At 42.6% G+C, this 21,249-nt stretch overlaps 1 protein-coding gene across 1 annotated transcript in view; it reads right to left on the bottom strand.

Annotated features, from left to right (window-relative positions):
- The window catches only part of LOC140727460 (stomatin-like), a 60,660-nt gene that overhangs the window by 17,078 nt on the left and 22,333 nt on the right, over positions 1–21,249 (bottom strand). Inside the window, exons 4-5 of the mRNA XM_073044773.1 lie at positions 18,968–19,040; positions 4,562–4,644 (exon numbers count right to left, since the gene is read on the bottom strand). Of these exons, the coding sequence (XP_072900874.1) occupies positions 4,562–4,644; positions 18,968–19,040 (156 nt within the window). The remainder of the gene's footprint in view (positions 1–4,561; positions 4,645–18,967; positions 19,041–21,249) is intronic.

Genomic DNA, 21,249 nt, shown 5'->3' with positions numbered 1-21,249 from the left:
TGCATTGATACGTTGGGGCCAGCAATGAGGCTCATTTAGCAGGTCAACTGATTAATTGATAGTTGAAAACTAGTGCCAAGGACTAGAACCTGCACTTAACAGGATGTTCAACAAAAGATAAAATTGTCGGAACAAACTCTAAGTGAAGGACAATGTATGGACACCAAGTGCTGAGTGAAATGGGATAAGGATTGTGATGGCATTCGGGTTTTCCATAAAGAACTGGAGGAACTCATTGGGTCAGGCAGCAACTAAAGGGTTTTTTTAAACACACAGAGTGTGGGTGCTTGAAATGCACTGCCAGCTGGGGTAGTAGAGGCAAATACACCAGGGGCATTTAACTGGTGATACAGGCAGATACATTAGGGACATTTAAGAAGTTCTTAGGTAGGCACATAGCTGATAGAAAAATAGAGAGATATGTAAGAGGGAAGGGTTAGATTGATCTTAGAGTAGGTTAAAGGGTTAGCACCAGATTGTCAGCTATAGAGGCTTTACTGTGCTGTAATGTTCTGTTGTAGAGTCATAGAAAAGAACAACATAGAAACAGACCTTTTGATCCTTCTAGGCTGTGCTGAACAATTTAAACTCTACAGGAACTATACCTTTCCAAATCCCTACCATCCATATACCTATCCAAACTTCTCTTAAGCAGTGAAATCGAGCTCTCATGGACTCTCACAACCCTCTGGGTGGAGAAATTTTAAACTGTGCTCCAAAGCTATGAGCAATCCATCTCAGCTTTCAATTGACATCAGTCTCCTTTCATTTCTTAGGCTCAGGCAACCATGACAATCTCAAACATCCTTGCTTGTTGGACCAACTTCACATCAATAAAACGTAGGTCACAGGCAGATCAGTCCTGTTGAAGAACCCAAGGCAAATACTGGAAACTAGAGCAGTGCCTCAATTCTGTAAAACAAAGGAGGATCACACCCTAGAGGAAATATGAGTTAATCAAGGGGGCAGGAATCTAGGTTTGCGGACGGTGGAGGTGAGAGTGTGACAAAATGAGTGTGTCGGGTGATCACTATGTATTTACGAAATGGAATGGAGGAGGGGGTACGGTGATCACTCTATGTATTCAGCACATCAATATGAATCGGTCCAACTATAAGCAACAGGGGTCAAGGACACTCATCTCAGACCCGTGAGATCTCCTCTATACAGGCAGACCAATCTCCAATAATTTGCCATTTCTTGAGAGAGGGAATCCCAGGTACATTCTTCACCAACCCAAAACTTGTGAAGAACAGCCACCCTGTCAAGGTGATGGTACAATACTATCCGTATCCTGGTCACACCAGTAAACCCTGAGCCAGGATGTAACGGGCTTCCATCACCGATATATACCTTCTTCTCAATGGACGTCTGCTCTAGGATGTCTTCCAATGAGCCAATCTACATCCCTCATTCCACACCCACCCAACATATGGAGATGGTCAACCAGCATCAAATGTAAGTGAAGTCTCAGTGTCACCAACCCTAGCCACGGTGTGGCTGTATTGGGAATGAGACCTTTGCCGTCCCCTTGTGACGGGTGCTTTAGTCAGAATGGTCTGAAAAATGTATTTCGTCAAGGCTATAATACAACTGTTTGGTGTGTTCTGGAGGGACACATTAAAACAAACTTTGTAGCTGCTGGAAGATTAATAACTTGATAAGAGACACTCAGAGTTCTGGCTGAACCTTCCTGGTCTTCCAGCATGCATCATGGCCTTCTATGGAATCACCAATTCCCAGAAACAGAAAAGTCTACAGAAAGTGGTGGAAACAACCCAGTCCATCCTATGCAAAGTCCTCCATAGCATACATTTATGTAGAACATTGTGACAAGAAAGCAACATCCATCATCAAAAACCCCTACCAACCAGACCATACTCTCTTCTCACTGCTGCCATTGGGAAGGAGATACAGGAGCCTAGGTCTCACACCACCACGTTCTTAGGTCCCATGCAACCAGATTCAGGAGCAGTTCTAAACTCCAGTCCTGATGAAGGGTCTTGGCCCATAACATCAACTCTTTATTCCTTTTGATAGATGCTGCCTGACCTGCTGAGTTCCTCCAGCATTTTATGAGTATTACTCTGGATTTAAAGCATCTGCATCTCTTGTGTTCAGGAACAGTGGTTACCTTTCAATCATCAGGCTGCTGAACCAGTGTGAATAACTTCGCTCACCTCAACTCTGAATTGATTCCACAACCTACAGACTCACTTTCAAGGATTCCGCAACTCGTGCTCTGAGGTTTTTTTTAATTTTCATAGTTTATCTTTTGTACACTGGTTGTTTATAGTCTTTGTTTATATATATATGTAATTTTCATGAGTTCTATTGTATTTTTTCACTTTCCAGTAAATGACTGTAAGGTAGTATATGGTAACACATACATTCTTGGATAATAAGTATAATTAGACTTTGATTTTAATGGTGTTCGTCAAGGTCCCTAACAGCAGTGTACTCAGGTCTCTGCAGAATGGGCTGTTCTGGGGTGGAGCAGAAGAGGGAAACACTGAGACAAACCTGCTCAGCTGTTGTAAGATTAACAATTTGACAAGAGACATACTGAGGTGTGGCTGAACCTTCCTGGTCTTCAAGCATAAGGAAGCCCATGACCAAACCTTAGAGACTGTTTAATTCTGGTGGATAAAAATGCTGACAGGCAAGATCATAGAACATAAAATATCAAGCAGAATTAGGCCATTCAGCCCATCGGTCTGCTCTGCCATTCAATCATGGCTGAATTTCATTTCCACCCCTTTCTCCTACCTCTCCCTGTAACCTTTATCAATCAAGAATCTTTCAATCTCCTAAATACACCCAGTGACTTGACCTCCACAGCTATCTGTGGCAACAAATTCCACAAGATTGACCACCCTCTGGCTAAAGAAATCGTTCCTCATTTTCTGTTCTGGAGATGTCCCTATAAAGGCAAGGACTAAGCGGGAGTCTATGAGAAGCTGAAACCTCTTCTGAGCTTCAAAGGACAAGCCAATCACTCTCTCACACAACTCTTCCCACCCATGAGGTGCTCCCCCATACACTATTAAAACTAGACCATTAGGTGACAGCAGGTTGAGTCTGTGTCATACTGTTTCTGTTCTATCAATAGCCCCACACAAACTCCAATACTAAATTGCAGGAGTCAGTGACTCTCAAGTCAAACCACTAAAAAGGGAGACCCATCTCTGATCATTAGTGAGGAAATCCCTGGCAGATGATATATTTCACACTTATTAAATTGGTTGTTTGCATTCTGGGAGTTTACATAGTTTGCACCACACTGTCCTCCTTCCTACAGCCAATCAGAATGTGAAGAAACCTTTTGTTCAAAGCTCAAAGTAAATTCATATTCAAATTATATATATGTCACCATATACAACCCTGAAATTTATTTTCTTGTGGGCATTCACAGTAGAACAAAGAAATACAATAGAACCAATACAAAACTACAGCCAATATGCAAAATACAAACTGTGCAAATACAAATAAATAAAAGTAGATAGATAGATAGATAGATAGATAGATAGATAGATAGATAGATAGGTAATACTGATAACGTAATTGGTAGCATCCTTGAAAGAGAGTGTGGAGGCTGTTGAATCAGTTCGGAGCTGTGCTGAGTGAAGTTATCCACACTGGTTCAGGAGCCTGCTGGTCTCAAGCTTAGCTGACTGGATGATGCCACACTGTCAATCAAATGTTTTCTACACCCCTCCCCCCACAACAACTGCAATATAATTTTTAACTAGTAAACAGTAAATATTCAAAGAGGATTATTATTTAATTATCTCATTTACATTTCTCCAGGATACGTCACTACTCTGGAGAAATGACATACCATCATTTGGTATGTCGCCAAAAAACGCTGGCATATTTGTACAGATGCACCGTGGTGAGCATTCTGACTGACTGTGTCACTGTCTGGTGTGGAGGCTCCACTGCACAGAATTGGGAAAAGCTGCAGAGGGTCATTGACCCAGTCAGCTCCATCATAGGCACAATCTACCCACCATCAAGGATATCTTCAAAAGGCGACAATTCAAAAAGGCTGAACCCTCTTGGGAGCCCCATCACCCAAGACATGCCCTCTTCTCAGTACCACTGTCAGAGAGGAGGTACAGGAGCCGGAAGACACGCATTCAATGATTTAGGAACAGCTTCTTCCCCTCTGCCTTCAGATTTCTGAATGGACATTGAGTCCATAAACACTTCCTCACTTCATGTTCTCTTTTCACACTACATTTTTAAAAATAATTCTTATTGCAACGGAGTAATTTTTTTACACATTGCACTGTAGCACGGCTGCAAAACAACACATTTCACAATATATGTGAGTGATAATAAACCTGATTGTGATCCTGATTTTGACTTTTGCCTGTGTCCTGTTAACCTCCAAACCACGGATTCTTCAGTGTTTATTGTAGAGATTGGACAATGTTTTATAGTATTGGCATTGATCAATTTCCTCAAACTATCGATGGAAAGCCCTCATTATTATTGGATTGACTGCTACCCAGTCTCCCCAGCAACACGGGCAGCAAGAATCCGTTGTACGTACCTCTTGAGGAGGTACGGAGAATGACACGGTCCTCAGATCAACAACGTGAAAGGTATCAATGCAGGGTATAAACCAGAAAATACCTGAGGGAAAGCAGAAAAATATCACTAGTCTTTTTCAAAAGCAGCAACTTAGATTTATACTTTAATGTTTTTAAATTATCTTGATTGACTTGTTGAGATACAGCGTGGAATAGGCCCTTCCAACCGCACTGCTCAAAAAACCCTGATTTAACCCTAGTCTAATCATGCGACAATTTACAACAACCCACTAACCTACTAACCAGTACAGTTTTGCAATGCGGGAGGAAACCCACAAGGTCACGGGAGGACATGCAAAGTCCTTACAGACGGTGGCGGGAATCGAACCCGGGCCACTGGTACTGCGAAGCATTGTGCTAACCACCCCAAAGTGCCACAGCGGGTAGAGCCACTCCAGAGACCCAGGTCAGTTTCTGCAAGTCCACAAACTCACTTGAGGCTGGGTGCCCAGAGACTGCTGTCCTTGGGTTGGAGGACTGCCTGTGTGTGCATATGTGAAAGAGAGCGAAGGAGGGTGGGGACAGGGCATGTCTTACTATTGCTGTTGTTCTCCTGTTATTATTGCTGTGCTGATCACTGGGGGCATGACATGTTGGTGCCAGAACCTCTGGTGAGACTTGCGGGCTGCCCCCAGCAGATCCTTGGGTTGTGTTGGTTGTTAATCAATAGAGGCAGATACATTAAGGGCTTTAAGAGACATTTAGATAGGCACATGAGTGTGAGGAAATAGAAGGGTACGGACATTGTGTACGCAGAGTGGTTAGTTGAGTTAACCATTTGATGATTAATTTAATTGGTTCAGCACACAACTGTGGGCCGAAGGGCCTGTTCCTGAGCTGTACTGGTCTATCTTCTACGTAATTAATGCAAATGATGCATAATAATCAAATCTAAATTTGAATCTGATGGTCAGTAACTTTAAATTCCTGGGTGTTACTGTATCAGAGGAGCAGTCCTGGGGCCAGCATGTAACTGCTATTTCAAAGTACACAGAACAGTGCTTTGACTTTCTTGGAAATTTGTGCAGATTTGATATGTCATCTAAAATATCGACAAAATTCTATAGATGCACGGTGGAGATTACAACACCATGGGTGTTGTCTGTGTGGAGTTTGCACATTCTCCCTCTAACCATGTAGGTATCCTTCTGGTAATACAGCTTTATACTATATCTCAAAGATGCGCAGACATGAACATTGATTTCTCTAATTTCCGTTAATGCCCCCCTCCCCTTCTCACTCCATCCCTTATCTATGTATTTATTTATTTATTTATTTATTATTTTCCTTTTTTCTTTTCTCTCTCTTTTTCTCACTCTGTCCCTCTCACAATCACTCCTTGCCTGCTCTCCATCTTCCTCTGGTGCTCCCCTGCCCTTTTCTTTCTCCCTAGGCCTCCCATCCCATGATCCTCTCCCTCTCCAGCTGTGTATCCCTTTTGCCAATCACCTTTCCAGCTCTTGGCTTCATCCCTCCCCCTCCGGTCTTCTCCTATCATTTCGGATCTCCCCCTCCCCCTTCCCCTCCCACTTTCAAATCTCTTACTATCTCTTCTCTCAGTTAGTCCTGACGAAGGGTCTCGGCCCGAAATGTCGACTGTACTTCTTCCTATAGATGCTGCCTGGCCTGCTGCGTTCCACCAGCATTTTGTGTGTGCAGGCTAGTAGTGTTGGATCCAACTGTTTGATTCTTAGATTAGGCTGTTTAATTATTTTCTTTGCAGTTTAATAACTAATTATCTGCTTGTATTTTAAGTAGCTCTTACATATATCATCATCTTCATCATCATTATGTGCCATGTAATATATCACGTGGGCGATCATGGTTTTTCCATGACCATCATTATTCTTGGCAATTGTTTCTACAGAACTGGTTTGTGATTGCCTTCTTCTGGGCCGTGTCTTTACAAGATGGGTGACCCCAGCCATCGTCAATACTCTTCAGAGATTGTCTGCCCGGCGACAGTCGTCGCATAACCAGGACTTGAGATATCCACCACCTGCTCCCATGTGACCCTGATCGGGGGCTAAGCAGGTGCTACACCTTGCACAAAGGTGACTAGAGGCTCGCGAAGGGAAGGAGCGCCTTATCCCTCCTTTGATAAAGATATATCTCCACCCTGCCACCCAATAGCTTAATATGCCTCTGCAAAGTTTACAAAGTATAATTCTGGAAAACTTTGGAAGTTTCTTTGTTCTGCATTACTTGAATAATTGTTTTCTCATTGCTTAACTTGGAACTGCAGTATTCAAGTAAGTACTTTCTAATTGGTTGTCTCTTATATACAGATTTGAATGGATTTTTGTTTTATCTGGGTAAAAAAAAACAGCTGCTTTGTGCTAGGCACCATCTTTAGTTTCTACTTTCTTCATCTCCTATCACTGTTTCAACATCCCTCTGTTTTATCAACTCTTAATAAAACGACCGTGAAGCAACAAGTTTGATGTCTCTTTTCGAAAAGAACCTTGAATCAAAAACGTCAGAATCCAACAGTAGCCTAGGTATTGATTGGCTCTCGAATTAAGGTGAATGGTAAGATCTGGGGGAATATGATGGGAATGTGGGAAGAATATTATAGGCAGGATGTGGAAGTTTATGAGGGGATGCAGAGGAGCTGTACCAGGATTAAAAGCGTATCTTATGAGGAGAGGTTCAGCAAGCTACAGTTTTTCTTTTTGAAATGAAGGACAATGACAGGTGACTTGATAAAGATGTACAAGATAAGAGGCACAGATAGAGCGGACACCCAGCACCTTTTACCCAGGGCAAAAATTGCTAATACAATGGTACATCATTTTAAGGCGACTCTAGGGAAGTTTAGGGGGGGTGGGGGGAGGTGATGCCACATTGTGGCAGGTATCTGCCAGAGTGTGTTCAAACACAGCAAGTTCTGAACCATGATCTGCAGTGTCCACAGTTCCCTGAGCTTAAACACTTGAATTCCCTCCTTAAATATGTGCAGAGGATGATTTCCTATAGTGAAAGTTCCTATAGAACTTTCTACAGGGGCACAAATCAGAACACCCTAACTGGCTACATCACTGCCTGTACTTCCCTCAATTGCAGGACTCTGCAGAGAGTGGTGCGGACAGCCCAGCACATCTGTAGATGTGAACTTCCCACTATTCAGGGCATTCACAAAGACAGGTGTGTAAAAAGGGCCTGACGGATCATTGGAGACCCGATTCACCCTAACCACAAACTGTTCCAGCTGCTACCATCTAGGAAACAGTACTGCAGCATAAAAGCCAGGACCAACTGGCTCCGGGACAGCTTCTTCCATCAGGCCATCAGACTGATTAATTCATGTTGATGCAACTGTATTTCTACATTATATTGACTGTCCTGTTGTACATAGTATTTATTATAAATTACTATAAATTGCGCATTGCACATTTAGATGGAGACGTAACGTAAAGATTTTTACTCCTCATGAATATGGAGGATGTAAGTAATAAAGTCAATTCAATTCAATTCCAATTCGAGTTCCTCCAGTGTTTTGTGTGCATTACTCTGGATTTCCAGCATCTGCAGTATCCCTTGGATACATACAGTGCCTATCAGAAGTATTCACCGCCTTTGGAAGTTTTCATGTTTTATTGTTTTACAACACTGAATCACGGTGGATTTAATTTGGCTTTTTGACACTGATCAACAGAGCCAAAATAAAAACAAATTTATACAAGTTGGTCTAAATTTATTACAATTATTAAACATAAAATAACTGATTGCTTAATTACTCAGCCCTTCAAGTCAGTATTTAGTAGATGCACCTTTGGCAGTAATTACAGCCTTGAGTCTGTGTGGATAGGTCTCTATAGGCTTTTCACATCTAAACACTGCAATTTTTACCCATTCTTCTTTACAAAACTGCTCAAGCTGTCAGATTGCATGGGGATCATAATTGAACAGCCCTTTTCAAGTCCAGCCACAAATTCTCAATTGGATTGAGGTCTGGACTCTGTCTTGGCCACTCCAGGACATTAACTTTGTTGTCTTTAAACCATTCCTGTGTAGCTTTGGCTTTATGTTAGGGGTCATTGTCTTGCTGGAAAACAAATCTTCTCCCAAGTTGCAGTTCTCTTGCAGAATGCATCAGGCTTTTCTACAGCATTTTGCTGCATTCATTTTACCCTCTACCTTCACAAGCCTTCCAGGGTCTGCTGCACTGAAGCATCCCCACAGAATGATGCAGCCACCGCCATGCTTCACAGTAGGGATGGTGTGTTTTTGATGATGTGCAGTGTTTGTCTTTCGCCAAACATAGGGTTTACTCTGATGTCCAAAGTGCTCAATTTTGGTTTCATCAGACTATAGGACCTTCTTCCAGATGAGTTCAGAGACATGCCTTCTGGCAAACTCTAGCTGAGATTTCATGTGAGTTTTTTTTTCAATAGTGGCTTTGTCTTTGCCACTTTTCCAAACAGCTATAACTGGTGAAGCACCTGGCAACAGTTGTTGTCTCAGCCACTGAAGCTTGTAGCTCCTCAAGAGTTGTCATAGTTCTCTGGTGGCCTCCCTCACGAGTCCCTTTCTTTCACTGTGAGTCAATTTTAAGGACAGCCTGCTCTAGGCAGGTATTACAGCTGTGCCATATTCTTTCCATTTCTTGATGATTGACTTAACTGGACTCCAAGGGATATTCAGTGACTTGGAAATTTTTCTTGTATCCATCTCCTGACTTGGGCTTTACAATAACCTTTTTGCGGAGATGCTTGGAGTGTTCTTTTGTTGCCATGGTGTAGTTTTTGCCAGGATACTGACTCACCAGCAGTTGGATCTTCTTCTTCTTCTTCTCCTTCTCCTTCTTCTCCTTCTCCTTCTTCTCCTTCTCCTTCTCCTTCTCCTCCTCTCCTTCTCCTTCTCCTTCTTCTTCTCCTTCTCCTTCTTCTCCTTCTCCTTCTTCTCCTTCTCCTTCTCCTTCTCCTCCTCTCCTTCTCCTTCTCCTTCTTCTTCTCCTTCTCCTTCTTCTTCTCCTTCTCCTTCTCCTTCTGCCTTTTAATGGCAGTTGGCAATCCAACTTAAAGGTGCACTACTGCCACCAACTGGACTAGAGTTGGTGCAGAGAGTTGGGAAATAAAACCCCTACTAGTTCTTTATCAAATGAAAACTAAATTACCCCAAAGAGCCCTATAGATCGTAAATAATGAAAGACAATATTGTGAATTAAAGTCACATCCATAACTTAGTAAAGTTTTAAAATGTAACTATCAACCCCAAAGATAGTAGTGCCATCTGCATTTGCTTTCTTTCAACCTTATATGCTTCACTGTTCAAGTATTTCATAATGATGGCAAAACCTATACACCTCAGAGTGATGTGGTCCAACAAGATACAAGGAATAATTAAGCATAGTATGCCCAATTCTCAGTCTAGTCAATATAATTCCTTCTCTTCTTGTTTTACCCCCTTCTCCATCAATCCACCAGATTTGTGTATTTTGTAAAAATGTCTCCCCTTATGCCCATTATCCCACAAGTCTTGGCATAATCCCTTAATTCTTAGCCTCACCAACCCCTTAGCTTCTGATTTGCTAAGTGGAAGATCGATATCCAAAGCTGCACTTTTAACAGCTTCTTTGGTCAAGCAATCAACCCCCTCATTCCCCTCAACACCTCCATGTGCAGACACCCATTTACATGTCTACTTGAGAAATAGACATGTAAATCAATACTTTGAATATAAAATAAAGTTTGAAGAGCTTCCAGCAGTAAATCTGACCTACTGCTAGAATGACCTGTTTTAAGACGAGCCAAAACCAAAAAAGAATCTGGACAGACTACAACTTTGCAAGGACAAATTTCGTCCACTCGCAGTAAACCCAAAATGATGACAACCAATTCTGCTGAATATACCAATAAATGATTTGTAAGACATTTCTTTATTTGTTACCTGAAATTCAGGCACAAAGACAGCCACACCAACATTCCCAGTTAAATTATCTTTAGATCCATTAGTAAAAATGTTAACATATTAATGAACCAACAGACACTCGGGCATATCAGGATCCTTGGATTTCATTAAATCATGCAACCTAAGATCAACTAAAGCCATTGGAAAAAGCAAGTTGGAGTTACTGAAAAAGCTACAGTGGGACTCATTGCATAATCCTGCAAACCCATACTGATAAAAACCCAGCCATCCAAAACTAAAAACACTCTTCTTGTGATGTTCCCAACAGTCTTCCAACACTCTTTTAATCAGATGATCTTTTCTCTGCCCCATCAATTGATCCAGTATGTTAACATCAATGTCAACTTCTGCAACTGTAAGGCCTTGTGGGTTGAGTTAAGAAACTGCAAGGGTAACAGGACCCTGATGGCAGTTATATACAGGCCTCCGAACAGTAACCAGGATGTAGACCACAGATTATAACAGGAAATAGAAAAGGTGTGTCAAAAGGGCAACGTTATGATAGTCATGGGAGATTTCAACATGCAGGTCAATTGGGAAAATCAGATTGGAAATTAATCTCAAGAGAGAGAGTTTGTTGAATGCCAACAGATGGCTTTTTAGAGCAGTTTGTCATTGAGACAACTTGGGGATCAGCTGTTCTGATTGGTTGTTATGTAATAAACTGGAGGTGATTAGGGAGCTTAAAGCAAAAGAACCCTTAGGAGGCAGTGATCACACTATGACTGAGTTCAACTTGAAATTTGATAGGGAGAAAAAAAGTCTGACATAGCAGTATTTCAGTGGAGTAAAGGAAATTACAGTGGTATGAGAGAGGAGTTGGCCAAGGTAAACTGGAAGGAGATGCTGGCAGGGATGACAGCATTAGCAGCAATGGTGTGAATTTGTGGGGAAAACGAGGCAGGTGCAGGATAGATGTATTCCAAAAACAAATAAATATTCAAATGGCAAAATAGTATAACTGTGGCTGACAAGGGAATTTAAAGCTAATGTAAAAACAAAATGAGGGCATAAAAGAAGGCAAAAATTAGTGGGAAGACAGAGGATTGGGAAGATTTTAAAACCCTACAGAGAGCAACAAAAAGAGTTGTTAGGAGGAAAAAGGTGAAATATGAAAGAAAACTAGGAAACAATATCAAAGTGGATAGTAGAAACTTTTTCAAATATGTAAAAAATAAAAGAGCAGTGAGAGTGGATATAGGACTGCTAGAAAATGAAGCAGGAGAAATAATAAAAGGGGCCAAGGAGATGGCAGATGAAGTAAATGTGTATTTTGCATTAGTCTTCACTGTGTAAAACACTAGCAGTGAGCCAGATGTTGAAGGGTGTGAGAGAAGAGAAGTGAGTGCAGTTACTATTACAAGAGAAAAGGTGCTCAATAAGCAGTAAAACCTAAGTCATCCAGACCAGATGAACTGCACCCCAGGGTTCTGAAAGAGGTAGCAGTGGAGATTGTGGAGGCATTAGTAATGATCTTTCAAAAATCATTGGACTCTGGCATGGTGCAAATTGCAAATGTCACACCACTATTTAAGAAAGGAGGAAGGCAGCAGAATGGAAATTATAGACCAGTTAGCCTGACTTCAGTGGTTGGGAAGAAACTGGCGTCAATTGTTAAGGATGAGGTTATGGAGTACTTGCAAACACAGGACAAGAAAGGACAAAGTCAGTATGATTTCCTGAAGAGGAAATCATGCCTGACAAATCTGTTGGAATTCTTTGAGGAGATTACACATAAGATAGACAAAGGGACAAAGGGGATACAGCGGATGTTGTATATCTGGACTTTCAAAAGACCTTTGACAAGGTGCCACACAAGGCTGCTTACCAAATTAAGAACCCATGGTATTACAGGGAAGCTACTAACATAGTTAGAACATTGGCTGATAGGTAGGAGGCAGTGAGTGGGAATAAAAGGATCCTTTTCTGGTTGGCTACCAGTGACTAGTAGTGTTCCACTGAGGTTGGTGTTGGGACCGTTTCTTTTTATGCTGTATATCAATGATTTAGATGATGGAATAGATGGCTTTTATGCCAAGTTTGCAGATGATATGAAGATTGGTGGAGGGGCAGGTAGTGTTGAGGAAATGGGTGGGATGCAGAAGGACTTAGACTGATTAGGAGAATGGGCAAGAAAGTGGCAAATGAAATACAATGTTGGAAAATACATGGTCATTCACTTTGATAGTAGAAATAAATATGCAGACTATTTTCTAAAAAGGGAGAAAATCCAAAAATCTGAGATGCAAAGGGACTTGGGAGTCCTTCTGCACAGCACCCTAAAGGTTAACTTGCAGGTAGAGTCATTGGTGAGGAAGGCAAATGTAATGTTAACATTCATTTCAAGAGGTCTAGAATATAAGAGCAGGGATGTGATGCTGAGGCTTTATAAGGCACTGGTGAGGCCTCACCTTGAGTATTGTGAACAGTTTTGGGCTTCTCATCTAAGAAAAGATGTGCTGGCAACGGAGAGGGTTCAGAGGAGGTTCACAAGGATGATTCTGGGAATGAAAGGGCTATCATACAAGGAACATTTGATATTTTGGGTCAGTACTCGCTGCAACTTAGAAGAATGAGGGGGTGATCTCATTGAAACCTTTCAAATGGTGAAAGGCATAGACAAGGTAGATGAGGAAAAGATGTTTCCTATGGTGGGGGAATCTTGGACAAGGGGGCATAGCCTCAGAATAGAGGGGCATCCATTTTTTTAAAACAGAGATGTGGAGAAATTTCTTTAGCCAGAGGGAGGTGAATTTGGGGAATTTATTACCAAAGGCAGCTCTGGAGGCTAGGCCATTGGGTGTATTTAAGGCTGAGCTTGATAGATTCTTGACTGGATGGCATTAAAAGTTATGGGGAGAAAGTTGGGGAGTGGGGCTGAGGAGAAGAAAAAAGGATCAGTCAGGATTGAATAGCGGAGCAGACTCAATGGGCCAAATGGCCTAATTCTGCTCATATGTCTTATGGTTTTAGGGTCTTAATCATCCCATTTCAACCAGTAAAGCCGAAATAGGAGACAGCAGTGGACCTTCCAGATACAGGTGTATTTTTACTACGATCAGTTGAAACACCTTGAATGCACACAGGTCTCCAAAAACAAATCTCCATTTAACGAATTATAAGACCATAAGATATAGGAGCAGAAGTGGGCCATTCAGCCCATCGAGTCTGCTCTGCCATTCAATTTTGGCCTGATCCAATTCTTCCAGACATCCCCACTCCCTACCTTCTCCCCATACCCTTTGATGCCCTGTCTAATCAAGAACATATCTAACTCTGCCTTAAATGTATCCAATGACTTGGCCTCTACATTGCTCGTGGCAATGAATTCCACAGATTTACCACCCTCTGATTAAAATAATTTCCCCACATCTCTGTTCTACATGGACGTCCTTCAATCCTGAAGTTGTGCCCTCTTGTCCTAGACTCCCCTACCATGGGAAATAACTTAGCCATATCTAATCTGTTCAGGCCATTTAACATTCAGAATGTTTCTATGAGATCCCCCCTCATTCTCCTGCATGCAGTATGTGACATCTAAAACCAATCGGCTGCAAAGTTGATTATCTGTTGTGTCATATTAAAGGGGGTGAACACTTGGGAAATGAAGTATTTGGAGTTTTATATTTATAATTAATTTAGGTCACTTCCTAGAGAGCTGTTTTCACTTTGACATGAAAGAGTCTTTTTCTGTTGATCAGTGTCAAAAAAAGCCAAATTAAATCCATTGTTTATTCAAGGTTTTAAAACAATAAAATATGAAAACTTCCAAGGGGGGGTGACTACTTTTTATATGCACTGTACTTGGTTGAGAGAGGCATGGAGGGCGATGGACTAAGTGTGGATAGATGGTGCGGGTATAAGGTCAGGTTGGCATAGACTAGATGGGCTGAAAAGCTGGATTCTGTACTAAAGGAAAGGTGGATGTGGGTTTTTGAGTAAAATATATTGTGTCTCCATCAAAATGCTCATCAGTCTGGAGAACATTGCAAATCAGGGTGCCAGAGATAAAAGAGTTTACCTGACCACAATTACCATTGTCTACCTGTGAATCTGTAGGGGTCATCTGCTGTATTCGGTGCTCCCAGTGAGTCTTCCTGAAAATATCAGGGAGACCTGATGCAGATTGGGAGACCATTTTGTCAGTCCATCAGAGAATGTGGGATCGCCCAGAAGCTATTCATTTTAATTCCATTTCCCATTCCCATTCCAACACGTCAGCCTACGGTCTCTTCTACTTTCACAATGAGGCCACACTCAGGTTGGAGGAGCAACACCTTGTATTCCATCTACGTATCAATTTCTTGAACTTCCAGCGATGGCCCCCCCCCCCCCTTCACCATTCCCCATCCCCTTTTCCCTCTCTCACCTTATCTCCTTGCCTGCTCATTGCCTCCCTCTGGTGCTCCTCCCCCTTTTCTTTCTTCCATGGCCATCTATCCTATCAGACTTCCCCTTCTCCAGCCTTGTATCTCTCTCACCAATTAACTCCTATTTCTTTACTTCATCCCTCCCCCTCCTAGTTTTAACCATCACCTGTTTCTCTCTCCCCTCCACCCCCACCTCCTCATCTTTTTTTTCTCCAGTCCTGCTGAAGGGTCTCGGCCCGAAACATTGACCATACATTTTTCTATAGATGCTGTCTGGCCTGCTGAGTTCGTCCAGAATTTTGAGTGTGTTGCTAAAACAATATCACCTAGTTTTGGACTCCAAAACCATGGGGAGAAGGATCAGAATCACTTTATTGTCAGTGTGTGAAACGTGCCAGAATTGACTGTGGTTCGATGACAAGCATACAACACAGGACAATACCATAACAGACAACACGATAGTAACCAACAATTTACAAAATAGTGCAAACAGCCACGAGCAATCAACAATTAGCAAGTGGGCACATGTGCAAACGTCAATAATAAAACTTAAATAAACGTAAAGTACAAACAGACTCAATTATCAACAGAACAAGGAAAGCAGGAAAGACCGATTAACGGATGATGTGCATAGACAATCAGGATATTACACCTGAGTGAGTTTTGCTGAGAAGCTGGATAGCTACAGGAAAGAAACTTTGGAGACGATGTGAAGTCCTGGTGGTGATGGACTTGTAGCATCTTCCTGATGGCAATTTGGTGAATAGGTGACTGCTAGGATGGGTGGATCAGCAGTATTTCTTCCAGCTCTTTTCTTTGCTCTGGCGATGAACAAATCTTTCAATGTCAGTACAGTACTGGCAGCCAATGATCTTCTCCATTGAATGGACCACTCCTTGCAACCAGGGCTCAGAGAGGGAGGAAGCGGCGGGAAACCCAACAGTGATTGAGGTGGACACAACACTCTCAATGATGACCGAGTGAAAATTCATCAGGAGATGGCCTGTGATGTTGCATTCCTAAACTGGCATAGGAAGAACAGTCTCTGCTGGACTTCCCCAGTGATGAGTGTAACATGCTTGTCCACTTCAATGTATTGATAACAGAAGTGCCCAAAACACTAGTTTTAAACATTTCTATAAGATGTTCCCAACCACCACCATTTTCACACTCAGAACTATTCTGTTCTGCAATAGACAGACAACCAATTGATTTCAAGATGAATGACTCATGTAGCAATGAGTTCATAGATTATGGAAAAATATGGCGCAGCATCTGACCCTTCAACCCATCATGATGCTGATAGCCCAATTCAAACTAATCCCATCTGCCTGTAGCTGATCTATATTCCTCTTTCCACTGCATGTTCGCCGCTTGTCTAAATGCCTTTTAAATGTCACTATTCTATCTGCTTCCACTATGTTATATTGTTCTGTAATTCAGGGTGGCATGGTGTGTAGCGGTTAGCACAACACAATTACAACACCAGCAACCCCTGTTCAATTCCCGTCACTGTCTGTAAGGAGTTTGTACAGTATTGTGCAAAAGTCTTAGGCACATCTATATGGCAAGGGTGTCTAAGGGTTTTCCTCAGTACTATAGTAATTTTATATATTACATTGTACTGCTGCAGTGGAAAAACAAATTTCATGACGTATGTGAGTGACGATAAACCTGGTTCAGATATGGGTCTCTATTGTGGACTGAGAGTGGGAAAGGGGCAAGGTGAGGGCAATCATGATTAAGAAAAGGGGAGGGGAGAGGGGAGGGAGTGGGAAGCACCAGACAGATAATCGGTAATGATCAATAAACCAATTGTTTGGAATCAAATGACCTTGCCTAGTGTCTCAGGGCCGGGTGTGTCTGTACCTGTGCCATCCCATGCCCCTGGCACTCCTTCTCTGCCACTTGTCCCACAACCCCTCCTGTGGCACTCCATCCTCACCATTCCCAACACCCTTTGCTCCCCCTAGATTGACAAACTCACTCTCCAATCCATATTGACAAATACAGGACTGTACAAAGGTCTTAGGCACCCTAGCTATACACAGTATATGTGCCTAGGACTGTGCTGTATGTTCTCCCTATGACTGTGTGGTTTTGCACTGTACTGTATGTTCTCCCTATGACTGTGTGGTTTTGCACTGTACTGTATGTTCTCCCTATGACTGTGTGGTTTTGCACTGTACTGTATGTTCTCCCTATGACTGTGTGGTTCTCCTCTGAGTGTCCTGGTTTCCTCACACATTCCAAAGACATACAGATAGGTTAGAAGGCTAACTCATTGGGTGTAATGGGTCAGCATGGGCTTGTTGGGTTGGGCTGGAAGGGTCTGTTACCATGCTGCGTCTCTAAATAATTAATACAATTTAAATAATACTAATCACAACATCCTTTTAGAACAGAGCAGAGGAGGAATATCTTTAGCCGGAGAATGGTGAATCTGTGGAATTCGTTGCCACAGATGGCTGTGGAGAGCAAGTCATCGAGTATATTTAAAGCCGAGGTTGATAGGTTCTTGATTAGTCAGGGTGTCAATGGTTATGGAGAGAAGGCAGGAGAATGGGCTTGAGAGGGATAGTAAATAACACCATAAGATAAAGGAGTAGAACTAGGCCATTTGGCCCATCAAATCTGCTCCGCTATTTCATCATAGCTCATCCATTTTTCCTCTTTGCACCAATCTTCTGCCTTCTCCCCGTATTCCTTCATGCCCTGACTAATCCAGACTCTATCAAGTTCTGCCTTAAATATACCCAATCACTTAGCCTCCACAGCAGCCTGTGGCAATAACTTCCACAAATTCACCACTCTCTGGCTAAAGAAATTCCTCCTCTTCTCCATTCTAAAAGGACGTTTGAGGATGTATTCTCTGGTCTTAGACTCTCCCATCATAGGAGACATCCTCTCCACATCCAGGCTGTTCACCATTTGACAGGTTTCAATGAGGTCACAGTTCATTCTTCTGAATTCCAGTGAATACAGACACAGGGCCATCAAATGCTCCATATAACAAGCCATTCAAAGGGCAACATGTTATCTTCAATGTAATGGAAATATCCCCTTTCAAATAAACAACGGAATTTTATTTTTTAGAACTAATTTTAATCTATCTGGAAGTCAAAACCAACAAAAGAGTTTTGTACCCAGCTTGGTGATTTTTTTACACAAGTGTCAATACATAGAATGACAGAGCAGATTCAATGGGCCAAATGGCCCAATTCCGCTGCTCTGTTTATAGTTTTAATAAGAAATTAAGAAGGAACATTGATCCAGAGAAGAGTTAGAACATGGAGTTTCCTGCAACAGTGATTCATTGTGGCAACATCTGGGAAAACTGGGACGACATTGCACTCAATACAAACACCTGGAGGAAATCTGTGCAAGAGGGAGAAGCGCTACATGAGAGCGACCTCTGCTGTGCTGCAGAGAACAAGTGGGAGCTGCAAAAGGAGAGGCTGAACAACCAAAGACCCAACCAGTAACCACAGCCACCACTTACTCGTGTCCACACTGTGACGGTGGTGTCTGAAAAGAGGATGCTGTCCAAGTTGCATGCCATCTTGGACAATGACTCCCATCCACTCCATAATGTACTGGTTAGGCACAGGAGTACATTCAGCCAGAGACTCATTCCACCGAGATGCAACACTGAGCGTCATAGGAAGTCATTCCTGCCTGTGGCCATCAAACTTTACAACTCCTCCCTTGGAGTGTCAGACACCCTGAGCCAATAGGTTGGTCCTGGACTAATTTCCACTTGGCATTATTTACTTATTATTATTTAATTATTTATGGTTTTATATTGCTATATTTCTTCACTATTCTTGGTTGGTGTGACTGTAACGAAACCCAATTTCCCTCGGGATCAATAAAGTATGTCTGTCTGTCTGTCTGTCTGGATCCCAGATCGGCCTCTACAGCCACTTAAGACAATGGCTTAGGGGTACATCATACTCAACCCAAGTGTTCACACCACTACTGTGGCAACTGTGAGATAAAGATTTGGTTTGTGTGGTGATACACCATCATGGACGAGTTGGATGAAATCACCCATTTCCTTGCCGTTGATTTGGAACCTACCTGGTCCTTTGGCTCCACCATGGTGAATACGACCAAGCCGAAACACCACAGCTCGTTCATACTCCTGGACTGTCTGTAAGGAATATCCAATGAACGTCAATGGTTTAATACTCACTAATGACCGATAACACCTCTGATTAACTTTATTTGTCAGACGTACATCAAAACATGCAGCAAAATGCATCAACAACCAACATACCCGAGGGTGTGCTAGGGGCAGCCAAGAAGTGTTGCGATGCTTCCAAATCCAACATAGCGTGCCCACAACTTGCTAACCCTAACCCTAATGAACACTGAGATAGAAACATAGAAAACAGGTGCCATTCAGCCCTTCGAGCCTGCACCACCATTCAGTATGATCATGGCTGATCATCCAACTCAGAACCCTGTACCTGCTTTCTCTCCATACCCCCTGATCCCTTTAGCCACAAGGGCCATATCTAACTCCCTCTTAAATATAGCCAATGAACCGGCCTCAACTGTTTCCTGTGGCAGAGATTTCCACAGATAAACTGAATATGAACTCTTTAATTTTGTGTTTTATATTCTGTCTTTTTGCTCGTTCTTTCTTGGTGCCATTTGCACGAATGTTTTTTTTGTATGGGGGGTGTGGGGGTGACGTCCTTGTTACTGTTTGCACGGTTGTTTTTTTGTGCAAGGGGGTTGTTTTTTTGTACAAGGGGGTTGATACCCTTGCCGCCATGTGCACGATTTTTTTTTTGGAGAGTGAGGGGTTGATGTTCTTGTTGCCATTTGCCCTATTTGTTTTTTTTTGCATGGAGGGGCTTGATGTTAGAAACATAGAAACATCGAAAACCCACAGCACAATACAGACCCTTTAGATAGATAGATAGATACTTTATTCATCCCCAAGGGGAAATTCAACTTTTTTTCCAATGTCCCATACACTTGTTGTAGCAAAACTAATTACATACAATACTTAGCTCAGTAAAAAAATATGATATGCATCTAAATCACCGTCTCAAAAAGCATTAATAATAGCTTTTAAAAAGTTCTTAAGTCCTGGCGGTAGAATTGTAAAGCCTAATGGCATTGGGGAGTATTGACCTCTTCATCCTGTCTGAGGAGCATTGCATCGATAGTAACCTGTCACTGAAACTGCTTCTCTGTCTCTGGATGGTGCTATGTAGAGGATGTTCAGAGTTATCCATAATTGACCGTAGCCTACTCAGCGCCCTTCGCTCAGCTACCGATGTTAAACTCTCCAGTACTTTGCCCACGACAGAGCCCGCCTTCCTTACCAGCTTATTAAGACGTGAGGCGTCCCTCTTCTTAATGCTTCCTCCCCAACACGCCACCACAAAGAAGAGGGCGCTCTCCACAACTGACCTATAGAACATCTTCAGCATCTCACTACAGACATTGAATGACGCCAACCTTCTTAGGAAGTACATTCGACTCTGTGCCTTCCTGCACAAGGCATCTGTGTTGGCAGTCCAGTCAAGCTTCTCGTCTAACTGTACTCCCAGATACTTGTAGGTCTTAACCTGCTCCACACATTCTCCATTAATGATCACTGGCTCCATATGGGGCCTAGATCTCCTAAAGTCCACCACCATCTCCTTGGTCTTGGTGATATTGAGACGCAGGTAGTTTGAGTTGCACCATATCACAAAGTCCTGTATCAGTTTCCTATACTCCTCCTCCTGTCCATTTCTGACACACCCCACTATGGCCGTGTCATCAGCGAACTTCTGCACATGGCAGGACTCTGAGTTATATTGGAAGTCTGATGTGTACAGGGTGAACAGGACCGGAGAGAGTACGGTTCCCTGCGGCGCCCCTGTGCTGCTGACCACCGTGTCAGACCTACAGTCTCCCAACCGCATATACTGAGGTCTATCTGTCAAGTAGTCCACTATCCAATCCACCATGTGAGAGTCTACTCCCATCTCCGTTAGTTTGTGCCTTAAGATCTTGGGCTGGATGGTGTTAAAGGCACTAGAGAAGTCAAGGAATGTAATCCTCACAGCACACCTGACCCCCTCTAGGTGAGAGAGTGATTTGTGCAGCAAATACGTGATAGCATCCTCCACTCCCACCTTCTCCTTATATGCAAACTGAAGAGGATCCTGGGCGTGCCTGGTTTGTGGCCTCAGATTCTGTATTATCATCCGCTCCATGGTCTTCATCACGTGCGACGTCAAGGCAACAGGTCTGAAGTCATTCAACTCCTTTGGTTGTGGTTTCTTCGGTACCGGGACAATACAGGATGTCTTCCACTGTCTGGCCCACCATGCTGTGCCGAACATATCTGTAAC

This window comes from Hemitrygon akajei, chromosome 5 (assembly GCF_048418815.1).
Source record: "Hemitrygon akajei chromosome 5, sHemAka1.3, whole genome shotgun sequence".
Taxonomy (NCBI): domain Eukaryota; kingdom Metazoa; phylum Chordata; class Chondrichthyes; order Myliobatiformes; family Dasyatidae; genus Hemitrygon; species Hemitrygon akajei.
The sequence above is the reverse complement of the archived record's forward strand: the minus strand, read 5'-3'. Positions and strand labels throughout refer to the sequence as shown.